Source organism: Penaeus vannamei, chromosome 27 (genome assembly GCF_042767895.1).
Source record: "Penaeus vannamei isolate JL-2024 chromosome 27, ASM4276789v1, whole genome shotgun sequence".
Lineage (NCBI taxonomy): Eukaryota > Metazoa > Arthropoda > Malacostraca > Decapoda > Penaeidae > Penaeus > Penaeus vannamei.
In genome coordinates, this window is record NC_091575.1 from 15,568,776 (window position 1) to 15,571,275 (window position 2,500).

General features: G+C 40.9%; 1 protein-coding gene across 1 annotated transcript; it reads left to right on the forward strand.

Annotated features, from left to right (window-relative positions):
* Positions 1 to 417: 417 nt before the first annotated feature.
* Positions 418 to 1,554, forward strand: LOC113811017 (cuticle protein AM1199-like). Its single transcript, XM_070140481.1, has 3 exons — positions 418 to 492; positions 821 to 1,020; positions 1,284 to 1,554. Exons 1-3 carry the CDS (start codon positions 484 to 486, stop codon positions 1,456 to 1,458), a joined length of 384 nt encoding a protein of 127 aa, XP_069996582.1. The 5' UTR covers positions 418 to 483; the 3' UTR covers positions 1,459 to 1,554.
* Positions 1,555 to 2,500: the final 946 nt, after the last annotated feature.

Below are 2,500 nucleotides of genomic sequence, written 5' to 3' on the forward strand. Positions count from 1 at the left end.
TTTCATTAATTCATTATTTGCGTTTTTATGACATTGTCTTCTTGTAGTTTGTTTGCTGCAATTTCTACGGTTTTTTTCCAAACACTTCATGATGCATTTATTCACACTTTCAAGTCTTAATTATGACTTCGTATCTTCATGAATTACGTACTTTCAAAGAGATAAGAACTGCATAACGAATAAATATACAAACACATGGATCAATAAATAAATCAATTAAATCTACTAGGCAGTACCCACTTCCAGAGGCTCGTAACTTAATGAAATAATTTGTAAGTACACTATAAATGTTTATGGCTCGTAACAGTATGTGATTTTGGCTTTGCGCATCTTCGCCCCGCGGGAAATGCTATTATTCTCTAGCAACATGACCTCGACGTTCCTCCTGGCGTCTCAGTGACTCCATGTCCTCTTTAGAACGCGTATATAAACAGGTCCTGCTTTTTCCTCTGGCAGTATCAACACACTCGCCGACTTGACCCAATGAAGCTGGTGAATACTTCTTTCTCCCTGAAACTGTGTTTTGTAACGATGCAGAGCGGTGTTGTTGTAAAAAGATATTAGTATACCCATGGTTATTTCAAACACTGCAAACTGCAGCTTATCATTGCTATTTAGGATCTGTGAGGATCTATTATATTTTTGTTTAAAATAACAATACAATTCGTAGTAGTTATAACTGTGATAGTAGTAGTGATTGAGGCATAGCTTTAGAAGAAGAATTGGTGTTGTTAATAATAAATCTGTTCGTATAACAACGCCCACATTACTAACTGCTGTTGCCAGGATACAATTCCAACCTTGGTCTCCCCTAACCCAGATCGTCCTCGCCTGCCTGGCCGCCGTGGCCCTCGCCGCCCCCCGCCCCCAGGACGACCCGGTCGCCATCCTTCGCGACGACCGCCAGGATGACGGCGACGGCAACTTCAAGTACGAGTTCGAGTCCGACGATGGCACCTTCGTGTCTGCCGTCGGCACTCCCGGCGCCGAAGGCCAGAGCAACATCCAGGGATCCTACAGGTAGGCTGAGGCCGCCGTCGCTCGCTCCTCCTCGGTGTCTGAATGCGTGCAAAGGCATGCTTGTGTGCGTTTATGTAAATTAATGTGTTCATGTACATATTTTAAATTTGTATATATATGCCCCTCTCTGCCTCTATTTGATCATGCATACACATACAAATATATACACAAAGGTACTCACATCGCGTGGCCATTTTGATTATGAAGCAACAGCGTTTTGTCCCTTTCAAACCCCTTGCACTCTCCCCTTCTCCTCCGACCAGGTTCACCCTCCCCGACGGCACCATCGCCGAAGTCACCTACATCGCCGATGAGAACGGCTTCCAGCCCCAGTCCGACCTCCTCCCCACCCCCCACCCCCTCCCCGCCCACGCCATCGAGCAGATCCGATTCGCCGAGGAGCAACCGCCCGCGGGGGCTCTCTCTTCCAGCTTTTAATATAGTGGAACGGGGAAATCGTTCCACTTTTTTCGCCTTGATCATATTTAACATATGACTGCAATATTTTTTAATGAAATAAAGGTATAGTTGCAACGAGTCTTTCATGATCAGAAAACACACTTATGATTACTTAAACTCTAATACAAGATGAACCAGAGAACGTTCCCAAGAGAAAAACAAAAAACTGTTATGCAATATTGTCATAATATTAAATAATTTGTTTTCGCTTTGCTTAAGCATATTTTAGTGAGAGTAAAATATTTCCACTATAGCAGACAAGCCTCCTGTAGCTTAAAGCCGATGACTTTTGTCTTAAGGAGCCGTAGTTCAGCACATGAAGCGTAAAAGGGCAAGAACACGATGGCTCTATCATACTTAAGTATCTACTAGTTGTTACAAACGTTGTCAGATCTAATTTAAACCATATCATATAAGGAAAACATTTGCGTCTCATCTGGTATTATAATCAGTTGTTTTATTCAGTGTTAAGGCCCCCTTAAGGGATGTAATTCATTATCTGTATCATGATGAATTGGTTTTCGCAATGAGGTAGTAAAAGAGCTGTATTTTTTTCTATTTAGATTTTGGTTACAAAATCCCAGATATTCATCATAACATATAGGTTTAAAATCTGAGGTCACTTTAATGTTCAACCTTAGAAGTTATAATTTAGCACAAAAAAGAAGTTTAACTCTCACTTAACTGCAGTAATACAAGGCGTCATGTGTCGTGTGCATTGTTACGCGCATGTGATGTGTGAGGTTTTACGCGTTACGTGTTAAGTATCTTACTTTTATGTTCGTTTTGTAGTTTTACTGTTCATGAAAGTTTTCTTGTTCGCATTCTTGTTTAATTCCATTTTGCACGTGTTCTTGTTTGTCTTATCAGTCAGTGTTTACATTATCATTTATTATACCATGCACGTCACGCACTTAACGCTTTACTGCACGTCTGTTTGTTTTTATCTTAATAAATTCAATAGTTCAACAGTTGGTCTCAACTAAATTCCTTAGATTTTAATTAGAGTCCCCAGACACAG

What these genes read in the sequence shown, in the direction of transcription:
- LOC113811017 (XM_070140481.1), top strand. An exon ending in AACATCCAGGGATCCTACAG is followed by an intron (nt 1,021 to 1,283) that starts GTAGGCTGAGGC and finishes TCCTCCGACCAG; the next exon opens with GTTCACCCTCCCCGACGGCA.